This window comes from Malus sylvestris, chromosome 5 (assembly GCF_916048215.2).
Source record: "Malus sylvestris chromosome 5, drMalSylv7.2, whole genome shotgun sequence".
In the NCBI taxonomy this organism is placed as follows: domain Eukaryota; kingdom Viridiplantae; phylum Streptophyta; class Magnoliopsida; order Rosales; family Rosaceae; genus Malus; species Malus sylvestris.
In genome coordinates, this window is record NC_062264.1 from 35,750,883 (window position 1) to 35,775,641 (window position 24,759).

At 35.5% G+C, this 24,759-nt stretch overlaps 1 protein-coding gene across 1 annotated transcript; it reads left to right on the plus strand.

Annotated features, from left to right (window-relative positions):
• The first annotated feature begins 1,826 nt into the window (after positions 1-1,826).
• LOC126624581 (glyceraldehyde-3-phosphate dehydrogenase GAPCP1, chloroplastic-like) lies at positions 1,827-5,932 on the plus strand. The gene is made up of 14 exons (XM_050293646.1): positions 1,827-2,064; positions 2,503-2,597; positions 2,697-2,764; positions 2,848-2,886; positions 3,184-3,284; positions 3,750-3,862; positions 3,995-4,094; positions 4,177-4,323; positions 4,590-4,650; positions 4,746-4,843; positions 4,986-5,128; positions 5,234-5,317; positions 5,444-5,533; positions 5,629-5,932. The coding sequence occupies exons 1-14, from the start codon at positions 1,969-1,971 to the stop codon at positions 5,675-5,677; spliced, it is 1,284 nt and encodes a 427-aa protein (XP_050149603.1). The 5' UTR covers positions 1,827-1,968; the 3' UTR covers positions 5,678-5,932.
• Positions 5,933-24,759: the final 18,827 nt, after the last annotated feature.

The following is a 24,759-nucleotide window of genomic DNA, read 5'->3' on the forward strand; positions in this document are numbered from 1 at the left end:
TGGGCGCGTGATTGATTTCTTGTTGTGAGTATTACTATTTTCCTACTTCTAGGAAGAGCACGTGCAGAGTTGTATTTGGTTGTTTTCAACCCTAACCTACCACTTCACGCAAACCCCAACGAAGCTAAGGCCAAAAGAGTACTGTGTGGAATGCGTTGGCTCCACGCTGAGATATTATCACATTCAATCATCAATGTCAATAATTTAGGTTTATTCGCATGTATTATGTGTCCTCTACTTCTACCGTGAATGTCCCCACTTGATTCCCCCGACCAACACAAAATAACAAAGCAGGTTTGTGCGGTTCGTATTTGAAGGTTTGGTAAGGTAGTAGAGCAACCATTTTTAACGGATTGTTCAAAATTGGCTAACAAAAGTAAATACGCGGACCGATTTGACTAAATTGAAAACACGAGACCAAATTAAAAGTTATCTTCTACTTGAGAAAAACATTGCACATGCACACTTGATCTATAAAATATAACTGAATTGAAAGATTTCACCATCAATTTGCAAAATTTATGTGTATATATAATTACATTTTCTTGATTTTCCCCAAACCCTAGCCATTTTCTTATTAAAAAGGAAATTTAGGATTGATTCAACCTTTTCTTTTGGTAAATGCATTTCAACCTTTTCTTAGTCTCCATCGTTACATTGCATGAAAGAAAGTTTGGAATCTTATGAATACTAGAAAAACAACAATTGAGGGAAAACTTCTTGTATGCACATGAACGAATCACATGGATGTCTAAGATCATTTCCGAGAGAGTCTGCAAAACTAAATTTGAATTGCCATATAAGATTTTTTTGTGCTCCAACAAAGTTGTCAAATGAGTATTCAAATTTGGAAAATGTCCTACAATCTCTAGATTTAGAGTCTCTCTATCTCACTTTTTCTTTGCCAACTTTTTTTTTTCCAAAAATTAAATATAAAAAAAGGTCACGTGATGAAAAGTAATAAAAAAAGAAACTAAGATTTGTAGAGTCTATAGGAGCAAAATTGTGAATCAATAAATTTTAGTTTTCAAACTGTCCGGTCAATAAATTTGTATTTGAAGAGTCGTATTTAGAGAAAGTTATTAGAAATACTCTAATGACTCTAGCCGAACACTAAACATCCAACTTTGCTACATCCCTTTGTGCTTGTTATCGTATACAAAGGTATAATTCCTTCACAAGCAAAACTTATGTTTAACTTTGAGGATCACGTCATTTGTACGTTGAAAATGTGGTTTAAAAAGTTAGTTATCTACCATTACACTAAAATTAAGTTCTCAAAACTGGAAGTCAATTTGATTGTGTGTAGAGACGTGTTTTCCCGGGTTGACACAAAAATTTCCATGGATTGAGACCTAAACGTAACAAACAAAAGAAATTGGACCGGGAAGGTGAACCGGCCATCTGTAGGACCGGCTAGAAATCTTAAAAAGGAGAAAAGCCCCAAAAAGCCCACACAGGTCAAACGTGGCTGTCGAGAACTACGAGACCCTTTCCCTCCTCACCACGTCACGACAAACTCACCTACGTGATGTACACAGCTGCCCATCCGCTGTTTCCACTCTCACCATAACCCACACTTCCTCCAATCACGATCGTTAATATCCCACGCCTCAATACATCGACGGTTAGATACCATCAAGGTATTCGATGTAGTTCGCAGGAGATTGGTACCATAAAGAACGTGACGAGAGAGACAGGAACCATGAGAGAGAGAGAGAGAGAGAGAGAGAGTTTCAGGTGAGCTCCGTAAGAAACTCCGCATGCTTTCTCACGATATTCTTCTTTTTTTTTTTAATTAAAAAAATAAAAAATATTTAAAAAAGGAAAACAAAAAACACATTTGGCCTCTGGTGGTGGCCTGTTCGGAGTCCCCAATAGCTGCTTAAAAAGCTTCTGTTTTTTAGGGTTTTTCATTCCATTTGCTTCGGACCAAGAGAGACTAGGAGAGCTCCGAACCGATCAGAAATGGCGGCTTCTTCTCTGCTCAGATCTACCGTCTCAGCTCCGTTGATCGAAGCCTCCCGCGCCGACCTCGCCGCCTCCGCCGCCGCCTCTTTCAAGGTCTGTTTTTTTTCACTCCCCTCAGCAGCTTGAGGCTAATCACCTCCCAACTGTTTCAAAACACGTCGTTGATTTATTTAAGCGTTCCAGAATTTGGTTCTGTATCGGTAAATTGCGTATTTGTTGGATGCTTGAAAAAACAGAGGCCTGAAAAATGTGTTCTTTTGAATAAATCATTTGATTTTTATCAGTTTTTGTTATCAAGTTTAAGGCTTTGAATTTCTGCTTGTATTTAGTTTTTCAAATTACATTTTTTGTTCTTTCATTTAGGAATCAGTTGAATTTTCTTAAGCTTTAAATATCTCTATGATTTTTCATATATTATTTTTCTGGTTTAATTTATTAGATCAGAGGAAATCACTACTCACTAAAGCAATAAATACCAAATGTAGTTTCTGTTTCTCTTTGTTTTAATTTTGGTTGTAATTTGTTGTTCAGGTGTCAAGCGTTGGGTTTAGCCGCAATCTGAACTGTCCCAAGGTGCAATCATCCATTTTTGGCACTTCCATCCCAACCGGTTCATCTTCTTTACAGTTGAGCAACTCAGTCTCAATTTTGATGTTTAATTTTTCGGTTTTGCAATTCGAGGCTTTGTTCTTGTTATAGACTGTGATATATGTTCTGTTTTCTAGGATATGCAGCGCCAGGAGCGTCCAACCCATCAAGGCCACAGCCACCGAACTGCCACCAACAGTTCAGAGTAAGAACGCCAAAAATACTTTTCGAACGTGGAGTTGATTTGTATTGCTCTGAAGCTCACTCTTGATTGGTTGTTTTGTTTAGGATCCGGGAGTGGTGGGAAGACAAAGATCGGAATCAACGGTAAGTTCGTTGAAGTTGTGCTTTTTCTTGCTTATCCTTAGGCATGAATGATGTTTTCTTTGCTTAGTTTAGGTTAGTTTTGATTACTAAGTAATAAGTTGTTTTGACTATAATTTCAATATTACTACTTTGCTTTTCTCATTAGCTTCTTTAATTGTTTTTGGATGCTAAAAAATCGTTAGCTGTTAGTCATAGTACTGATGATATACCAATAACACATTTAACTGATGTTTAGATTGTCTTGCCTTTATAAAGCGTGATTTTAGTTGTTATATGATGAAAACACTATTCGTGCAGGTTTCGGTAGAATTGGAAGGTTGGTTCTAAGGATTGCAAGCACAAGAGATGATATAGAAGTGGTAGCAGTCAATGATCCTCTAGTAGATCCCAAGTACATGGTAAGTTGTACGGATGTATCATTAACAATGTTTATTGCAATATGCTAATTTCCTTTGTCATAATTACGTAGCACATAGTGCCATATCGGTACTAGTTCTTCTTTATGTTTTAAGATGGGAGTGATATTCATTAGACAGTGTAGGAAGTGTAGGAAGTGTTGCAAATTACTTAAGTTAGGACGTCAACGAATATATTTGAACTGTTCCCAATTACCTTGTTTTTCTCAATGCTAGTATCCATACAGTTGAACTTGAATATTTAACTGAAATATTGAAACTGTATATATTTTTGTTTGTTCGATGTTTTGATGCAAGTAAAAGGTAAAACATTGATGTTTTTTTCCTGGATGTGCATTTTGCTCCTGTCCTATAACCAGTTTCAAACTTATTGCTGTCAAGAATGCTCTTGCTTTTTCTTTTATTCTTATGAAGGTTTAACTTTCGTTTTTGTTTTGCAATGTCCAGGCTTACATGTTTAAGTATGACTCTACGCATGGAATATTCGATGGATCAATTAGTGTTGTGGATGATTCCACCTTGGAAATAAATGGCAAGGCAATCAAAGTTGTGAGCAAAAGGTATTGTGCTGTGATTTTCAGCAGTAATCTAATTCTCTAGAGAATGTTGTGCACCAGAATTTGCTTTTCTATTGTAAAGAGTATCATGTGAAGCTATTTGTGATTCGGGATTAACTTCTTAACCTTATCCAGAGATCCTGCTGAGATCCCTTGGGGTGATTATGGGGTTGAGTATGTTGTCGAATCTTCTGGGATTTTTACGACACTTGAGAAGGCCGCATTACATAAAAAGGTTTGTTGCTTTAAGTCTAATTTCTGCACTGTTTGTCTGTTACTGGACACCAGGTTGATCTCTGATTGCCTCTCCTTTGCAGGGTGGTGCAAAGAAAGTGGTAATATCTGCCCCATCAGCCGATGCACCAATGTTTGTCATTGGAGTAAATGAGAAAACATACAAGCCAAATATGGACATTGTTTCTAATGCGAGCTGTACCACCAACTGCCTTGCTCCTCTTGCCAAGGTTTGATTGCCTCCTATAAATTATTGATATAAATTTGAGCTCCATTATAATTTGAACTACAATTCTGGATGGTAGATGTTATACAAAAACATGTCTGCTTTTATTATATCCTTTTCCTTTCAATTTAATAATTCTTTTTTGGCATCGTCACCAAATAGTTGATATCTGTATTATTTATTTGTTCTTTCTGCTTTCTTCCTGTGTTAGCACTTCGTAATAAGCTACTGCCTCTTGCCATATCTTACCTCATTAAATGTATTTTGTAGGTGATTCATGAGGAATTTGGTATTCTTGAGGGTTTGATGACAACTGTGCATGCAACTACAGGTTCCTTCCCTCTGCATCTCTCTCTCTAAAACACATGTATGTGATTGTTGATCACTTGTTTTGGGGCTAACATACTGATGGTTTTACACGTTCAGCAACACAGAAGACAGTCGATGGCCCTTCAATGAAGGACTGGAGAGGAGGCCGAGGAGCTGGACAGAACATCATCCCTAGTTCTACTGGTGCTGCAAAGGTACTATATCTGAAAATAGATTCTTGGTGGTACTTCCAAAGATATTTGGGTGTTTTTATATGATTTTGTCGATGTTTAACTTTTTGTATTTATTTTTGGGGTTTAAAGGTACACTAATCTCTTTTGCTCCTTGGAATTGTAGGCAGTTGGAAAAGTTCTACCAGAACTCAATGGAAAGCTCACTGGTATGGCCTTCCGTGTCCCCACTCCTAATGTATCTGTGGTGGACTTAACTTGTCGACTTGAGAAGAGTTCTTCATATGAGGATGTCAAAGCCGCGATCAGGTACGTGTTCTGCATTGTGTGTGTATATATTACAGTATCTACCTTTATGTTTCTTTCTTACCCCCTTCTTTGGATAGCTCATTTACTTTGATATCTTACGCAAAGGTATGCTGCTGATGGGCCACTTAGAGGCATCCTTGGATACACAGAAGATGATGTCGTCTCCAATGATTTTGTTGGTGACTCAAGGTAGGATCCTTTTCTTTTTCCTAAGATTTCTTCAAAAGGAAAGCAATACTAGCATGAATTGACTTGGTAAGATTCAGTTATTGAAGCTCTTTACTGATCTGCTTTAATTTATTCCTCTAATTCCAGGTCCAGTATATTCGATGCCAAGGCTGGATTAGCACTTAGTTCCTCCTTTGTTAAGCTTGTTTCGTGGTACGACAACGAGTGGGGATACAGGTAAACACTCTGCACTCTGCATGTAAATTACAATTTGCTGCCCGCGGTATGTAGTTCAATGCGTCAGACTAATGAAGCTTTTGTCTTTCTAACAGCAACCGAGTTTTGGACCTCATAGAGCACATGGCGTTGGTGGCAGCATAAGTCACGGTTGCCGAGTGTCATCCCAATTTTTGGCGCTTTGATGCGATGCTACGAGTGTCATCGCATAATTCTACTCGAAAATAATGGAAAATAGGACTTGCATGAGCTCGCAGGTTGTGGGCTAAATACATCATCTATTTGTACCGAATTATAATATACCGCTCCGTTGAAGGAGCTTTTTCCCTTTGTGTCGAAGAAATTCTTAAAAAGTGAATGACATTCGAACATATATAATTAGAACAAGGTTTTGCTTTCTTTTGATTTAGTGTTTAATTAAATAACTTTAGGCCTCTTCAACCATTGTCGATTGATCTAGTGTTAGAAACTCACATTCTAATATGTATCGGAACCACAATGTTCACATGCTGACCCATCTTTTGCGCTTCGCTTATCAATTAATGTATTGTCTATGTGTTAGGTTTAAATGACTTCATAGTTGAATGAATGTATTGTCCATGTGTTAGGTTTAAATAATTCCGTAGTTGAATGAACTGGTTAAATGTATAAAATTAAACCTTGCATAAGTTTTTACATGATCGTGGACCTCTATATCTATCGATTGCCAATTGGTTACCCATATTGTAAATTAGTAAATATTATTAAGGAAAAGCCCTTATGATTCAAATACCCAAAACGCCCTTTGTTTCTTTCATATTAGAAAAAATCAACAAAATTTAGAAAATGACTACAAGATGGTAAAGTTATAATACGTTGATTTAACCGAGTACCAATCCAACTCAAGAGCAAAACTAACAAACGATGGGCCATATAAAGGGTAACTATTCAAGTACAAATTTCATTAAATCACAATACGAAAATCTCTCGAATTTTTTTTATCATGATGGTTATAAATTTATAAGGTACATCAGTAATTGTCATCACGGTTATTTAACTGTGGTAAGTATAGAATAAGATTATTATTGCTGGCGTGCAAATGATAAGTTATTTATTTATGTTAAATATAAGTTTGCAGGAAGGGCTACTCCCAACAGCAGTAGCAGTTGAACCCGGAGCAATGGCTGAGATGAAATTCTTCCCTCATACATTCCATTTTACAATAAGACAGACTCAGGCAAAATTCCAGGTATTTACACTGCTCGTTATTGTAAGCTTCTGTATGCTGCACTGTCTCTTCTGCACATCAATACATATTGGTTAGTTAACTTGTCAAAATTAGTACAACAACATATATAATATATATATATATATATATATATATATATAGAGAGAGAGAGAGAGAGAGAGAGAGAGAGAGAGAGAAGTACGAGAAGCAAGAAGGATGATGAACGGAAAAACAAGCCCAAGATTGAACTTCTTATCCATGTTTTCTCTTCAATTTTTAACTGAGTTGTAGCAATACATGTATATATATATATATATATATATATATATATATATATATATATATATATATATATAGGGTATGGATTTAAAGGATTTGTCAAGGCTCCGTCATGATTTAGAGCTAGCTTACAAGTTATAAGGTTGCATTGATTAATTGCCATAAGAAGAAAATTTATCAACGCCAATTTAATTATAACTTGTTTTCGAAAAATTGGATATATGGATCTAAACCCATTGGCTATGAGTCGGTCTGACCAATTTTATTGCACTCCTACAAATAACAGCTTTTACACTGTAAGGCAACTCTGATGTGCCTTCCGGGGGAAAAAAAAAAAAAAACAGGGTTTAGCATTAATCCCCCAAACAAAACACCGTTTAGAAATAAATCTCAATTTTTATTCTGTTTATTTTGTATGCCTTCAATTTTTGTTGTTGTTTAGTAATGTGATTCACATTTCTGTTTCAAATATTGGACCACATGCTACTTTCTTTTATTCCCACAAATATTTTAGTTACTGACATCGAAGTATCAATTTATCTTAAATTCTTATCAATATCATTTTTTGTTCGAAAAAAAAAGAACTTACGTTGGACTTCCTTTTAGTATACTAAACTTGCTCGAAGTTTATAAAAAATAATCTTGTTATATGAAAAAATTAGATAGGATAGCATCCAACAAATGATTTAATTTGCAGGGAGCATTAGCAGGGAGCATTAGCAGTTCAACCCGGAGCAATGGCTGCGAGGATAGCTCGCCCTTGTGCAGTCGATATCACACTGGGACGGCATTGTGCATAGTCCTCACTAGCAAAAACGCCCACGCTCCGTTGCGAGAAATGCCACAAGTATAATCTTATACGATCTAATTGTTTTTGTTATTCCTACTTCTTTTTGACATCGTGTGCGGAAAATGCCACAAGTATAATCTTATACGATCTAATTGTTTTTGTTATTCCTACTTTTTGACATCGTGTGCAAAAAAACGTAAACTCCAAGCAACAAATTGATAGCTGAGAAGAAACAAATGACCGCGTAAATTAAATTTCAAATCTTCCATCACACCTATATTGTAATTGGAGCAAAAATAAAAAACCTAAATTGTAATTAGCTAAGGCACCCTTGATTCTTTTCCAGTGAACCACCAAATTTTGCCGAAAAGCAAAGCGTTTCGCTGGATAGAGTTCTCATTATTCACTTATGCTTGTAAAACCAACAAAAGGGTAATTTCGCATTCTCCATAAGTATACTTAATGCCAATATGCATAGCTAATATACTATGTTAATATACTTAAGTTACCACTAAGTCTTTTAAGAAACATTGGTAATTCATAGAATATGCAACTTTATCCATTAGATTCACAAGTCCATGGTGTGAGACATTTCATAGACCCCAAATCAAGATTGAGGAAGTACAAGTAGTGATCTTAAACATTCATGGTAAGCTTTGATCAGTTTCAGCGGCCGCACAAGCCTTCAAGCAGCGGCACTGGCGAAGGATATGGGAGCATTTGCCATAACCGTGACCCTCACTTCGGCATCTCACGATACAGTTGGCGTCTTTGAAGCATAGCCCTATGAATGTTTTGCTTGGCTCTTCACAAATCCTTGCTTCACTGTGCATCACCATCTCTTCTGTATATATTACTTTAGTTAATTATGTACTTCTCAACATGCATGTAAAAAATCATCCGAAAGTTTAGCTACATTCATATGCGTATATATATTATTGTCTAATAATTAAGGAAGTCCACACAGTTTTGAATTTATATAGTTTTGAAGGGATGCCCTTGAACGAGGACTTAATATGCTGACAGTTCCATCGTTAACCATTAACATGATATTCCAAACAAATATTGAGAGAGAAACTTATGAGAAGTTAGAAGGATGATAAAGAAGAGAACAAGACCAAAGAAGTTCCTCTCCATGCCTTAATCTTCAGATTTTCAAGTCTTCTACAAATACTAATGTTACTGAGCTCTCTCTCTCTCTCTCTCTCTCTCTGCGTGTGTATATATATACACATATAGTACTACGTCATGTTTTTTTTTTTTTTTTTTCACATTCTAGACTCATCATCATTTGATACACATATACCATTTAAACCTTGGTTACAGGTGGATCTAAGAGTTTATGGTGTCTTCCTTTAGTGTGGACATGTGTTCGGTTAGTAACAAAAGCCGCATGCGTTGTCAACTGGATAGGAGAACGTATACGTGCATGGAACGAAGAGCTATCTGGGTTCATCCAAGAAGAGCCATCTCTGGACTTTCACGATTTCACATTTGAAGAGTAATCAAATAGCTAAATATTAGAAAACAAACTAAAGAACACATGTCAATACAATAAAATTTAGAAAAGAAACTAAAATAACACATTTCAGTACAAACTTATCCCAACTGAGTACAGTCGACCTCTCTCTCTCTCTCTCTCTCTCTCTCTCTCTCTCTCTCTCTCTCTCTCTCTCTCTCGATGGGGAGCTTTGAAAAGGAAAAAAAAAAACTGCATGAGATTTTTATCATAAATGGTCCGGAAATTAACATCATCACTCAATTGATTAACATCACCAATTGGTTAATACAATCATTAGAACGCAGTTAGGGAAATCAGCAATAATGACACTATTACAATGAACTCTTACAAAATTGAAACCAAGTTGTAATAGCTATAAACGTGACTCATTTTGAATTATTTTTGGACGCAGAAAGATTACCCTTTACTTAATTTTTTCTTTTAGACACAAAGATAACGACAACACAATATAATATAATGACAACTTAAACATATTTTGACATTTTATTATGATGATCAATGTTTATAATGTCAGTATCATCAATGTGTTGTCAATATATAATAGACAAAATATTTTATTACAGAAATGATGATCAATGTTTATATTGTCAATATCATCAATGTGTTGTCAATATATAATAAATATGTTATCGTTATTGATTATTTCAGTATGCGTACCCTATATATTATTTCTTTTTCTACTATTCCGGGAACAAAATTTTTGTCATACGGTAATCGGCAAAAATAGTTGTAGTTTTGCAAGTATGATGCCATATATTGTTCTGGGGCAAGTATTTAGTGTTAGCAATTAGGAATATGACCCTGTTTTGTAGAAATGAAATCAAGAAGTAAATGAATGATTTCTTCCTACTCAGATGAATGCAGCTAGAACGTTAAAGAAAACCAGAGAGCTACCAAAGCTTTTCTTCATTCATAATCTGCACACAAGACATGTGCAAGGATATACCCGAAGAGAAGAGAATACACAATTCAATCACAACCCTTCATGTAATCTACCCTATAAGATAGTTACAAGTGGCAATACACAAAACTAAAGCTAAGATTACATCTCAGCTGTCCAATTGGTCTATAATCCAATGGCTCACATTTAAACTTAGAAACATTAAGAAACACACAGCACACACACTTATATTCCAACACTCCCTTCTAAGTGTTGTGCTGAAATTACTCCAAGCTTCTGTCTCAGAAGTTCAAACCGATCTCTAGACAAAGCCTTAGTGAAAATATCTGCAACCTGTTCCTCTGTTTTGCAGTACAGTAAGTCAATTTCTCCATCTTGCAGTGCATCACGAATGAAATGAAACCTCCTGTTTATATGTCTTGTCTTATGATGATGCACAGGATTTTTGGTTATGGCAATAGCAGATGTATTGTCACATAAGATTGTAGTTGGTTCAACCTGTTCTTCACCAAAATCCGAGAGAACAAATCTCAACCAAATTGCTTGTGTTGTGGCCTCTGCTGCACTAACATATTCAGCTTCTGCAGTAGATAATGCAACACTACTTTGCTTGACTGATGCCCATGAAAACACTCCTGAACCAAGATTAAATGCATATCCTGATGTGCTCCTCATGTCATCTTCACTACCTGACCAATCACTGTCACAGTAGCCGATAAGCATTGCTTCATTTCCTTTCTCATATGCTATACCATAGTCAAGTGTGCCTTGAATGTATCTCAGCACCCTCTTAGCTGTTCCCATATGTTTTCTAGTAGGACCATGCATGAATCTTGCCAACAAGCTTGCTGCAAACATGATATCTGGCCTTGTTGCAGTCAAGTATAATAGGCTTCCAACAATCTGCCTATATAGACCTTCATCAGCTTGTTCACTACCATCCATTTTAGACAGTTTATCATTCACAACCAGAGGAGTAGCCACAGGTTTACAATCTTTGAAACCAAACTTGTCTAACAGTGTCTTTGCATATTTCTTCTGATGCAAGAAAATGCAATTATCAGTTTGTATCACACCAAGACCCAAGAAATGATGCAACAAACCAAGATCAGTCATTTCATATTGTCTCATCATTGCAGTTTTGAACTCCATCAACAATTCTTTAGAATTCCCAGTGTAGATTATATCATCTACATACAGTGAAACAATAAGTATTCCATCTTTAGCAATCTTCACATATAAAGTTGCCTCACTAGGACTTCTTTGAAAACCTGCCTTGGTGAAATAAGAATTGATTTCTTCATACCAAGCTCTTGGAGCTTGCTTAAGACCATAAAGTGCCTTCTTGAGTTTGTACACCCCATCTTCCTTGTTTTTAATCACAAACCCAGGGGGTTGATCAACATAAACCTCTTCCTGCAAGACGCCATTTAAGAATGCTTATTTCACATCTAACTGATAAAGGTTCCATCCTTTCTGTGCAGCCAAAGCAACCAAGGTCCTTATTGTATCAAGCCTAGCAACCGGTGCAAAAGTCTCATTGAAGTCTATACCAGGCTTTTGAGAGTATCCCTTTGCAACAAGTCTTGCTTTGTTTTTCTGAACCGAGCCATCAAGATTCAGCTTAAGTTTATAAACCCATTTGACACCAATTACTGGTTTATCAGATGGTCTATCAACTAGCTCCCAGGTATTATTCTTTTCTATCATTGCAATTTCATTCTCCATTGCTTTCTGCCATGCTTCATCCTTGACAGCTTCTTCAAATGTTTCAGGTTCAAGTATACACAGATTACATCTTTCATACACTTCTGCAATACTTTTATATTTCAGAGGTGTGTGATCAACATCCTGTGGACCTGAATCAGTTCTAACATGTATTTCTTCACTCTCTTCTGATATTTCAACATCATTTTCAGAGATCTCAGCTTGACTCAACTTTGTTCCTTCAGTCTCATTTCCTTTCTCAGTGAGAGAGTCAGTAAATGGTATTGTAAGACTGCATTCCTTTTGTGCATTCCAGTCCCAACAAGCTTCCTCATTGAACACCACATCTCTGGAAATAATGACTTTTCCCGAGTCAATATTGTAAAGCTTGTAGCCTTTCTCACAACTTCCATATCCCAGAAACACACATTTTGTACTAGTCAAATCAAGCTTTTGTCTCTGCTGCTCTGGAATGTGTGCATAGCACAGAGAACCAAACACTTTTAGATGTTTGATTCCTGGCTTTCTTCCACTATAAGCCTCAAATGGAGTTTTCTTGTCTAATGCCTTAGTTGGACACCTATTTAGAACATACACTGCAGTGTTGACTGCCTCAGCCCAAAACTCCAGTGGTATATTCTTTTCAACCATCATACATCTAGCCATTTCCACAATAGTTCTATTCTTCCTTTCAGCCACTCCATTCTGCTGTGGTGAGTATGCCACAGTGAGTTGCCTTTCCATTCCCACTTCTTCACAGAATCTATTAAACTCAATAGATGTGTATTCACCCCCTCGATCACTTCTCAGCTTTTTCAACTTATATCCACTTTGCAACTCAACGGTGACCTTGAACTTCTTAAAAACATTGAATACATCTGATTTGTATCTCAAAAAATAGATCCAACACATCCGAGTACAATCATCTATGAAGGTGAGAAAATACCGATTTCCAGCTTTGGTAATGGTTTGCATTGGTCCACACACATCTGTGTGTACCAACTCCAATGGCACAGTAGCTCTACTTGTTGTCTCCCTTTGAAAAGAGTCTCTGCAATGTTTCCCAAGAGTGCATCCCTCACACACATTATTAATGGTCTTGATTTCTGGCAATCCAAGCACCATTTCTTTCTCCTGTAGTAATTTCAGACTGTTGACATTCAGATGCCCCATTCTTCTATGCCAGATCAATGTTGACTCACTTACACTTGCTTTTAAAGCAAGATGCAAATCTGTTTGAAATTTCAAAGGAAAACTTCGGTTTCCTCTCATTGGCACCTTAGCAACCAAATTTGAAAGAGAGCTATCATCATAAATTTCTGCTTTGTTATTTCCAAAAATAAGAAAATACCCGTGCTCCATCATCTGCCCTACACTTAGTAGATTCTCTTTGAGACCTGAGACAAGCATTACTTCATGTATATATCTCATTCCCATCTTTGTATCCACTACCAAGCTTCCTTTTCCAATAACATCAACCAACTGTCCAGTTCCCATTTCTACCTTGGCAGTTATGTTTCTGTCAATATCAATCAGTACATCTTCTCTACCAGTCATGTGATTACTACAACCACTATCCACATACCATACATCTTCAATAGTCTTCTTGTCAACCGCATTACTTACATAGAACATAGTAGTTGTAGAAGGAACCTGAGCTGCAAAGTTTAGTTGCTGAACACCTTGAGCATTTTTTCTATTATTACAATCCCTTGCAATGTGACCAATTTTTCCACAACAGTGACACTTAGGCTTGCCTTTAAGAAAACACTCTCCATAATGGTACTTATCACAATGCTTGCAAGGATTTCTTCCCCCTTCTGCAGCTACAATTTGCTTTCCAGATTGGTAGACAGACTTTTGATTCCAATTTTTGTATTTTGGCTTCCAATTCTTTTGGTATCTATTTCCTTGATTTCCAGGAGAATTGACAGACTTGGGATTCACACTTAGACTTGCAAATGCTCTCTCAGTCTTGTTTTCATTATGTCTCTCCAACCTCTGTGCAAAACTTTTCAGTGAGGCTACAACCTCTTGAACCTCAATCACATCTATGTCCCTTGAGTGTTCAATCACAGAGCATATAGAATCATACGCAGAAGGTAAACTAATCAATAATTTTTGCACAATCCTCTCTCTAGATAACTCTTCTCCATAACTTCTCATTTGATTTATCAGATCGAATAATTTTGTAAGATAAACAGAAATTGATTCATCATCTCTCATTCTAGTATACTCAAATTCTCTACGAAGACCTTGTAGTTTAACACTTCTAACCTGTTTGTCTCCATGAAATTCTTGCATCAGAATATCCCAGGCTCCCTTAGAAGTTTCTTCGTGTGAGATCCGAGGAAAAATTTCATCCGAGACTGCTCCCTGAATCAACCCAAGCGCCTTGGCATCTTTCATGAGCTTCTCCGTGAGAGATGCAACTTCACTCGATCCCTCTTTCTCCTTCGTCTTCAGATCGAAATCAGCTCCCTTCGAATCTGAGCTCTCGATTCCTTTTTCCACAAATTCCCATAGTCCATAAGACTTAAAAATGGTCTTCATCCTTATGCTCCAGAATTCATAATTCTCGCCGGTGAAGATCGGCGCTCTCAGCTCACCTCCGGATCCTGCCATGTTAGACACAGATCTCGTAATTTCACAGATTCAATCTCCCAGATTAAACAATTGAACCTGGCTCTGAGGCCATGTTAGCAATTAGGAATATGACCCTGTTTTGTAGAAATGAAATCAAGAAGTAAATGAATGATTTCTTCCTACTCAGATGAATGCAACTAGAACGTTAAAGAAAACCAGAGAGCTACCAAAGCTTTTCTTCATTCATAATCTGCACACAAGACATGTGCAAGGATATACCCGAAGAGAAGAGAATACACAATTCAATCACAACCCTTCATGTAATCTACCCTATAAGATAGTTACAAGTGGCAATACACAAAACTAAAGCTAAGATTACATCTCAGCTGTCCAATTGGTCTATAATCCAATGGCTCACATTTAAACTTAGAAACATTAAGAAACACACAGCACACACACTTATATTCCAACATTTAGCATAGAACGCTTCTGCGTACTGAATTAATACTCTGGTAGCATAGAACGCTTCTGCGTACTGAATTAATATTCTGGTAGAGGAAAAAAATTTAGTACTGAAAATACGGTTCGGTACATATCATAATACAATTGATTAAAAACGTCAAAATTTTTTTTTAACAATTTATATTGTAACCTTGGTATATATATCGAGTTATGTTTCTGGCATATTGAAACATTTCGCTATACAGCAGAAGAAGTTGGAAACTGAAAAGTTCTTATTCAGAGAGCTTATTAATCCTTGGATCATATATATTTGAGTTACCAAGGAGTTCTCGATTTGAACAACTTACAAAGTTGGCCCTTATATTTTTGACGTCCGGCCGACGCCAAAATGAGGCTGATTATTTATCTAATTATAATATATTCAGGACATGGGATCGACGTCTGGAGCTTAATTTATGGTGAGGTTTCAGTTCCATGAGTAGTTTCACTTTCAGCTAGCCGCCCACAAGCCTTTAGGCACCGGCACTGACGCAGGACATGGGAGCATTTGCCGTAACCGAAACCCTCACTGTGGCATTTCACGATACAATGGGTATCGCTGAAGCATAACCCTCTGAATGTTTTGCTTGGAACTTCACAAACCCTAGCTTCACTGTGCATCACCATCTCGTCTGTACAAAAATATTAAAAATCTCAGTTAACTATTAATTACTTTCCAAGTTTCGAAGATATATATGTGAAAGATTATGTGACAATTTGACTAGATCCTACTTAATTAGAATTATGTTAAAATTCATCAAAATACTAATTTCGATCCATGTCACATGTTACAACTGTATGTATAAAATTTTGAGGAGGGAGAGAGGGAGACTTACTAGAAGTTAAGAGGATGATGAAGAACAAAACAAGACCAAAGTAGTTCCTCTCCATGGCTTAAGTCTTCAGATTTTCAAGTGCCTTCTACCACCAATATTATCACTCTCTCTTCCAACATTGCATCTGTATAGACGGGTTTATATATAAAGCTTCCAAGCACACGTCATGGATTGTTTCGAGACCCTGCTTTTTTATATCGACATAGATTCATCAGCACATCTGATAATAAAGAAAAATGAATTTTGGTTACAGGTGGATCTAAATTTGCAATGGCTTTCGCCAGGTGTGGTCATGTGTTGGTTCGGCTATATGCGTTGTCAAGTGAATGAGAGTATATATGTGCATGGACATGGAGGAACAGCCATCTGGATCCATGATATATACTATTCCAACAATCATGCATGCAGCTTCACTCCTATCCAATTCACTAATAATACAGTTCGTTTCAGAATTGAAGGGAATTATTGGTCGAACATAATGTATTAATTTCCAAACGTTGTTCAAATTAATTTCTTTTACTTTTACTAAAATGTTATTGATTATAAGTATCTTGATCTGAACTTTTCTACCATCGTCCCTTGAGTTTTTAGTGTTTTATCTTCTATTACTTAAGAAACGGTAATTTTAATTATTTTGTTTTTGTCAAAGGTAATTTTAATTATTGGGATCTAACAATCTCTTACTCAACACATCGTCTCCATACTACATCTTATCTTGTTATTTCGGCATTGCTAAAAGAGTGACATTATTGCTAAAAACGTAATAAAAAGTCAAAAGAGTAATGCTACGCTTATCATATATTAATTTATTTTATCTTTAAAATAGAGGTAGGGTCTCGCAACACATATGTAGGTCTTATCTCTAGTATAAAGATGATACAAATATGTGGTAAGATTAACATTTTTTAAGTTAAACCATAAGCTGGTGGTCCAGTGGTAAATGACAGATTGCGAGGCTTCCTTCAAACTAAAAACTAGAGGTCTCGGGTTCGAAACCCGCTACCGGTGTGGAAGCCAGACTTGTGGCCAGAAGGAGGCTGAAATGTATCTGTGAGTCTTCCCGGCCCCCGGACTGAGTGAATAACCATGGTTTGCCACCAGTTGTCCCCATTTAAAAAAAAAAAACATTTTTGAAGTAAAAAAATTTGACCTTTCCTTGTATTGTCCACTCACTCCATGTTAAAGTCCAATTCTCAAACCCTCCTCCCCGTCCTGATTATTTCTATATTATGTGAAATTGGGAGTTTTCTCCCCAACACCATCCACCCGCCCAGCGCCTATATTAGTGAATGTTTTTATATTTTTTAGTCGGTAACTAGCATTAATTAGTGATTAGTTGTTACTTAATTAGTACTATGATCTTGTGATATTTATCTCTGCTTGAGATTTTAGGTCCAACTCATATGGATATATAACGATTTTGATACTAAATTATTATGAATGACTCATTGTATGCATTAGGCCCTATATCCCTTCTGCCTCTTAGCGTAAATATTTCGTTATACTACTCCATTGAAATTTATTAGCATTGCATTTAAGTTAAATGATATTAATTGATTTTGTTTTTAAATGTTGCGGATATTCAAAATAAAACCTATATGATCTATTTACTATATACTAAAACAGAACTATTAAGGAAACTCTCTCAAAGTAGAATTTTCCATAAACTCTATGTGATCTCATGTTTTTGGCACAATTCTCAAGCCAAATCATGTCAGATCGAAACATGGAGTGGCAGAGAGTCCACAGAAAGTCCTACATTTAAGAGAGTCTTTAGCATTATTCATATTAAAATAACTCTTTTCAATCGAAAGAAGTTGAAATGATGATATGAATAATGTTAAGGAGACTAAATTTATATACAAAAATTAGTAAACTAAATGATTCGGAAGTCGGTGAATTTTTGTATTTATTTGAAAAGTCATGAGTATTATAGTAATTTTATTTTAATGTTATCACTCTCTCTCTCTCTCTCTCTCTCTCTCTCTCTCTCTCTCTCTCTCTCTCTCTCTCCATTCCCTGTTTTTTCTCTTTATTATTTATCATGACACTTCCTCCAAATTCCAATAAAATCTTCCTAAGCCCATGCGTAGCATGTGTGGAGTTACTAGTACCTCTCAAACTCAACCTATTTGTTAATAACCTATTATGGTTAGTTTTATTATTTGTTAGATTGAGTTGTAATTAGCTAATTAGCTTTATTAGTTAAGTCTAGTTATTACGCTAAGAAGTATATAATCTTTCATATTTGTTATGACTCTTACAGAATGAATGAAAGATTCATTTTCTCGTTCATCTCTCTTCTCTCTCTGTAGGATGTGCTTACCGTTTCTCTTCGATCCTTTTGTTCGACGTTGAACAAGTTATATCACAATTGTATTGCACTCAGAGCTGGAAAAATACAGAGTAGAATACATTTAGCCACCCATGGATACAAGGCTGTTTGGCTTCATATTCTTGCTGCTTCTTTCCTCAACTTCTCGTAAGTCTCTCTCATTACCAAGTTTACACTTGCCTTCTTTTGTATCTGTAGAGGGAAGGTAGAACATCGAAGGAAAATAATATCTAATATAGTTTTTCCCTTATTTTTTTTATATAGAAAGAAAAATGAGTACACGGTTAAGTAAATATATAGGGGATCACTCATCCTCTAACCGGTTAGTATTTTAATATGAAATTAACCACTTGTTTGAACTTACTGAACAATATTTTGCATAATATGACCCGATCAATTTTTAGGTTACTATTGAAATTAAGATCATGCATGCAAAAATTCACTAAAATCAGAAGCTGTTTATTTGTCTAATTGTTGCATGACAATAGATGAAGTCAAAGTTGTCGATAAGCAATGAAATGTTCACAATAATAATTGAAGAGCCAAATAATGATTTTCGATTGAATGAAGTTTTCCACTGATGATCTAGCAATGATATTCTAAATTAAATTTGAACGATTCGAATCATGATAGTACATTGTGGAATGGGCTCAAACAAGTGGTCAGCGCTATCGCTCCTCCCTCCATAAATATATAGGGGATCACTCATCCTCTAACCAGTTAGTATTTTAATATGAAATTAACCACTTGTTTGAACTTACTGAACAATATTTTGCATAATATGACCCGATCAATTTTTAGGTTACTATTGAAATTAAGATCATGCATGCAAAAATTCACTAAAATCAGAAGCTGTTTATTTGTCTAATTGTTGCATGACAATAGATGAAGTCAAAGTTGTCGATAAGCAATGAAATGTTCACAATAATAATTGAAGAGCCAAATAATGATTTTCGATTGAATGAAGTTTTCCACTGATGATCTAGCAATGATATTCTAAATTAAATTTGAACGATTCGAAGCATGATAGTACATTGTGGAATGGGCTCAAACAAGTGGTCAGCGCTATCGCTCCTCCCTCCATATATATAGGATGCAACCCGAATCCATCCATGCTCAATCTGGTTTCAAGTCCGATCTAACATGTTAAAATAAAGTAAAAACCCGTCCAAATCTAACTTGACTTCAACCCGATCATCTATATTAGTTGAAATTCAATTGTACACATTTTAATTAATTTTTTTCTTTCCATTTTTTGTCATGCATTAAATTGTTACGTAATGAAGAGCACCTCTTCCAATAAACTTAATCAAATTGAGTATAGGGCTTTCAATGTTGTAAAGAGTCTTACGGTTAATTAACTAATTGTAGTTTCTTATGGTACTTATACTTAATGCAGAAATTGCAGTGGCAGCGACGGACTTATGCAGGACCGACGATAGCAAAACATGGGGCGGTGGGAGAAAATGTTTTACCCATATGCACAACGTCGAGTGCAAAAAAAATTGCAAAGAGGAGGGTCACGTGACGGGGTGGTGCACGTGGTATAACTGGTGGTCATGTTCCTGCCACGACTATTGTGATGCCATCGATTGTCATGGTTGGCAAGATTTGTTTCAGAGATGCGCGCCAAACCCACCATAATTCGATCTAGGTGTTGATGCATGCTACCTTCATAAGAATCTTTAAAATGGGATTTCGCTTCATTGTTCATGAAACGAGATAATTTGTATTTTGTGTGTGTTTCATTTTATCATTATGCACTCGTTATTGGTGAGAAAAATAAAAAAAATTAAATAGTGTACGATATATGTTTTGAAATGTTAATTAATATCAAACAGTTCTCAAAATAAATTGTTTACTCATGTAACCACGCCAAATTAGAATGAAATTAATATTAAAAAAGACTAACAAAAATTAAAACTCAAGCACTGACTTTATTTATTATTAATCTGAATGATTCATCATATTATACATCTTATATATCAAGATTAATGAAGGGGAGCTAGCTAAAATTAATATTCATGAAATTTCATGAGTAGTTTCATCCAGGTCACAAGGTTTATAGCACATGCACCGGCGTAGGACATGTGAGCATTTGCCGTAACCATACCCCTCGCTGTGGCATCTCACCATGCAGTTCCTCTGTATGATGCATATCCCTTTGAATGTTTTACTTGGCTCTGAACAAATCTTTGCTTCACTGTGCATCACCATCTCTCCTGCATATAATCAATAAGTATTCCAACCTTTTAACTAAATTCTAATGCAAATATATTAGCATATATATGTAACTTTTTTTCAATTGAGAGAGAGAGAGAGAGACTTACGAGAAGTTATAAGGATGATCATAAAGAACAAAACAAGACCAAAGTTCCTCTCCATGTCTTAATCTTCAAATTTTTAATTTACCTTCTACCAATAATGTTATTTTCTATTTGTCAATGATGTATATGTGTAGCCTGTTTATCTCTATTTATATGTATATAAAGTATCAAATCACACGTCACGTATGGTTTCCAAAACCTTACTTTTTAGTAGCATGGATTTACTTAAGGATTTGGTAATTAAAGAAGATCTATTCAGATCCACTTTGATATTGATATTGATTACTGGTGGATCTAAAGTTTACAATGGCTTTCATCGATTGGAGGATAGTGTACATGTATATACCAAATTAGGTTACTTATTGTATAACTTAACCAAACTTTTTTTTTTTTTAGAATAAAATATATCGTTGTACTAAAAAAAAAGATGCTCTAAGCCATTAATTATCTATGGCAATCGTAACCGGTTACGGCTTTTAGTTTAGTTTTTTTTTTTTTTTTGAAAAAACGATATTATATACCCTAAGGGGAAGGGAGTGGGCTTTAATCTCGCAATAATGGGTTCAGATTCGTCTTTGGCGAGAGTCGAACCCAATACCTTCTTACAAGTGGAAGAGAAATACCACTAGACTACAGTACTAAGTGACAAGGCTTTTAGTTATCTTAAGTAAAATGAATTGTTTTAAATATCTTTATATAAGAATTCTTAACAATCAATTTCTTTAATATGACGAAAATATCATGTGGCAGGCCAAAGTGGTGTAAATAATCTACCCACACTTTTCTCGGTTTTTTGGTTAAGATATCAAGTGCTAAAAATCTATCCATGTGATAGACTTCAAATTTATCTGTAACAAACATAAAAAACCAAAAAGTGGGGGATGTTGTGCAAAAGAAGGAATAATATGTTATCGAAGCACATCCCTCTGAATAGACGGTACACTCCTTCGCCACAACTTGCATCACCATCTCTAAATTAAACAATTAATAAAAAATAATCAGAACAAAAAATAATATTAATAACAAAGTCATAGATACATAAAGGGCTAAAATGCACTAAGAGTTCCATGTAGTTTATTACTTGGATTACTTTCATCACTATTTTTGTTATAATTTTGTTTTGTTTTCACTTTATTCTAATCCGTAAACTAAGTTGATTTGTTCCTCAACTTATGTGCTCATTTGATGGAATGGACTAAGTCATAGATACATAAAGGGAATGCACTAAGAGCTCCATGTAGTTTATTACTTGTATTTTTACTTTCATCACTATTTTTGTTACAATTTTGTTCTGTTTTCACTTTATTATAATCCGTAAACTAAGTTGATTTGTTCCTCAACTTATGTGCTCATTTGATGGAATGGACTACTAGTGCTACCGGAATGAACTAAGGGCGAAAAGCAAATTCCGATTAAACGACTATTAGTCCAATGAGAGAGAGAGAGAGAGAGAGAGAGAGAGAACCTGATGGCAAAAGATAAGGAATACGAACAATATGAGCCCAAATAACTTGTTGATTTCCATGTCTCGCAGTTGAATGCCTACCAAGTTACATATGGTTCCTTAGCATGTATTCAACAGCTTCCATGGTCCTTCATATATATAGCACGAAAGTGTGGAAGCTTTTCGACTTTAACACCATACAATTAATTAAATTTAATAAACCCTAAATCCTAAAAGCAAAATTTGAAGCCCCTTGACCTGAAAAGTGTTGTCTTTTTTTCGCTTGTGCTCGGATTCTGTTTAATGTGTGTATTAAATGAATAATGTTTGAGGAAAAAGTGAGGATCCAGTAATAAAATAATATCTGGAGGACAGATATTGTACATAGTTTAGGTTTCCTTTGTAAACAATATCCAGATGGCCTTCTGTGATTCTTTGTTCTTACTTGTCATCAAGTGGAACGGTGAAAGATTAAGATCGAGTCTCGTTCTCCTCCATTTTTTTTATTGTTTTCTGACTGGCCAAAAAATGGTATTCGTGTGGTGGATCTTTGGACTCTTTCTTTGATGCAGATAAGTTTAATTCACACAATTAGATTGTTGTATCCTTAAAGAAACAAGTTAAGAGATATACTATTGCACCGAATTTTTTCAAACCTCAAGGAGCTTGAATCTAGTTAAAAAACATGAGATACTCACGCCTCAACCTAACTTGTCTACAAGAATTAATTTTATTTCATTGTAATTTTTTTGTAATTTTTTTGTAATTTACCCAACACTATATACTTTTGATTTACATGTATGGAATTTTTGTTCCTTTTCGAATACTCCGGTTCAGCTTTAGTGAGATCACAGATTACAAGTCAGGGAGGTAGAACACTACCATCAACATTACAATCCGAAAGTCTACCGTTGCTATTGGATATATATGTTAATACCATGGTCTAAAATATCCATAATATCCCGATATTTCCATCGAAATTTCCGTGTTTTTTTACTACCGATATTTTTTTGAACTACCGATATTTCCGATATCATTGATATTTTAGACCTTACTAAGTCACTCATGTATTTTACCATACAATGTATAAAGTGTAAAATATTGTACTAATTCATTATATATAAATGATTATGGTGTGTTTAAACTTCTTTCATTAATTACTACATATTTTCTACACTCACAATGTTTGCCAACTCGCTATATAATCAACTTAAATCAGTTATATCTTTCATGCAATGCATTTCCTTCCAATTTTTTGTGATAAACTAATAGATAATTGACTAAATAAACATCCTACAAAGTTTTAATAAAAATTTCCAAGTTTTTCTTACAATTTCCGTGGTTTTTATTCAATTTTTATCGATATCGATAATATCCCTATATTTCCATCGAAATTTCCGTGTTTTTAGACTACCCATATTTCCGATATCATCGATATTTTATACCTTGGTTAATACTCATGACAGAGTACTGAATATAGGCATAGAGTTGTGGCATTCCTTGGATCACCAACTTTTATCTCAACCTTTTAGGATTTAGAGATAATCAGCAATAAGCTGTAGGAACTCTGATTAACATCAGCTATAGAAACTTTATTTATGAACTTAAAATAATTATTCTGCAAAGTACAATCACATATGGGGAACAGCCATTTTAAAACGATTTTTCCTTCTCGTCTCCGCCACTCCACCACCCCATGCATGTCCACCACGTCTTCCATCTTCACCGCCGCGCCTAGAGCTCCTTCATACGGAAGGGGAGGTTCTTCACTCGGAGGTGGGGGGTTCTTCACCATGCGGAGGTGAAGGTTCTTCACCATACGGTGGAGGAGGTTCTTCACCATAAGGAGGAGGAGGTTCTTCGCCGTACCGCGGTGGTTCTCCCGGAGGAGATCCACAAATCTTAGTGCACATGCAATGACATCGTATGATCCCTTCGCATTGGCCACGCTCAAAACCCTCACTTTGGCAAATTATGTAGCACTTGTCGTCATCGAAGTACTCCCTCTGAATAGACAGCTCCTATACTTAGACTCCATCGCCCCAACTTGCATCACCATCTCTAAATTAAACAAATACAAATTAATCAAAAGGAAAGTACACACAAAAAATTAAAAAAAAGTAATATTGATAAACCATAAATATCAAAATTATGAAATTCCTCATTTGACGGAATGAACTAACGATGCTAACAGAATGAAACTATAAGAAGAAAATTGAAATTTTGTTATATAGTGCAATGAGAGAGAGAGAACATGATGGCAAGAGGAGTGGGAAGACCAACAACACGAGCCCAAAAAACATGTTGATCTCCATGTCTTGCAATTGCAAGCTTAGCAAATTGCATATGGTTTCTTAGAAAGCATGTCTTAAAAGCCCCCCTGGGCCTAGTGTGGGGCAAAAATGTGGAGCTCTCTACTTTAACAATTGTAAACGTTCTTTTGAGGAGTGTTACTCTTACACTGCGGTGTGAGTTCGAATTCTGTCACTTTCTTAATCTAATATTTAATCTAACTATTATATCATTTGACCTAAAAAAAAAAAGGTTTTTTTATTTTAGAATGTAAAAACATCACCAAGTTTATATTTAAAATTTGACCACTGGGATTTTGGAAATAAAGAAAAACAAAATTCTAGGGCTCGTTAGTAACGTTTTGCAAAACGATACTTGTTTTGTCACACAAAGATGGCAAATAGAATTTTGTTTTTTTATGACTTAAAAAAAGTGTGGTAGTTTCTTTGTGCTTGGAGGCTGTTTATTGAGTGTAAACAAATGAATAAGATTTGAGGAA